The sequence below is a fragment of the Pterocles gutturalis genome, unplaced genomic scaffold (assembly GCF_000699245.1).
Source record: "Pterocles gutturalis isolate BGI_N339 unplaced genomic scaffold, ASM69924v1 scaffold20064, whole genome shotgun sequence".
Taxonomy (NCBI): domain Eukaryota; kingdom Metazoa; phylum Chordata; class Aves; order Pterocliformes; family Pteroclidae; genus Pterocles; species Pterocles gutturalis.
This window is the reverse complement of record NW_010133717.1, coordinates 2,307-2,632: the sequence shown is the minus strand read 5'-3', so window position 1 is coordinate 2,632 and position 326 is coordinate 2,307. Positions and strand designations below refer to the sequence as shown.

The 326-nt window shown below is 62.3% G+C and overlaps 1 protein-coding gene across 1 annotated transcript in view; it reads left to right on the top strand.

The window, feature by feature from the left end:
- Positions 1-326, top strand: part of FRMD5 (FERM domain containing 5) — a gene marked incomplete at its 5' end in the record, with an annotated part of 8,545 nt that overhangs the window by 7,656 nt on the left and 563 nt on the right. The window contains one exon of the mRNA XM_010081349.1: positions 238-301. Within this exon, the coding sequence (XP_010079651.1) occupies positions 238-301 (64 nt within the window). The remainder of the gene's footprint in view (positions 1-237; positions 302-326) is intronic.

The following is a 326-nucleotide window of genomic DNA, read 5'->3' as shown; positions in this document are numbered from 1 at the left end:
CCATGGGATGAGGTCCCGTGATGCTGGGACACCCCCCTGCCCATCAGCATCACCCTGGGGTGTCCCCTGATCCAGCTGCTGGCTTTGACCCCCCATGGCACCTCCCGGGGATGGGGAATGGGGTCTTGGGGCTGCCTCCCCAAAGCAGCATCTGGGGACCCGCCAGGGCTGTGCCATGTGCCACTGGGCTGCGGTGGCTCTGTGCAGCCTCTCACCGGCCCGTCCTTGTCCTTCCAGGAACGAGGTGACCAAGATGAAGTTTGAAGGGAAGACTTTCTATTTGTACGTAAGTCAGAAAGAGGTGAGTGCGTCCCCTTCCCGCGGGA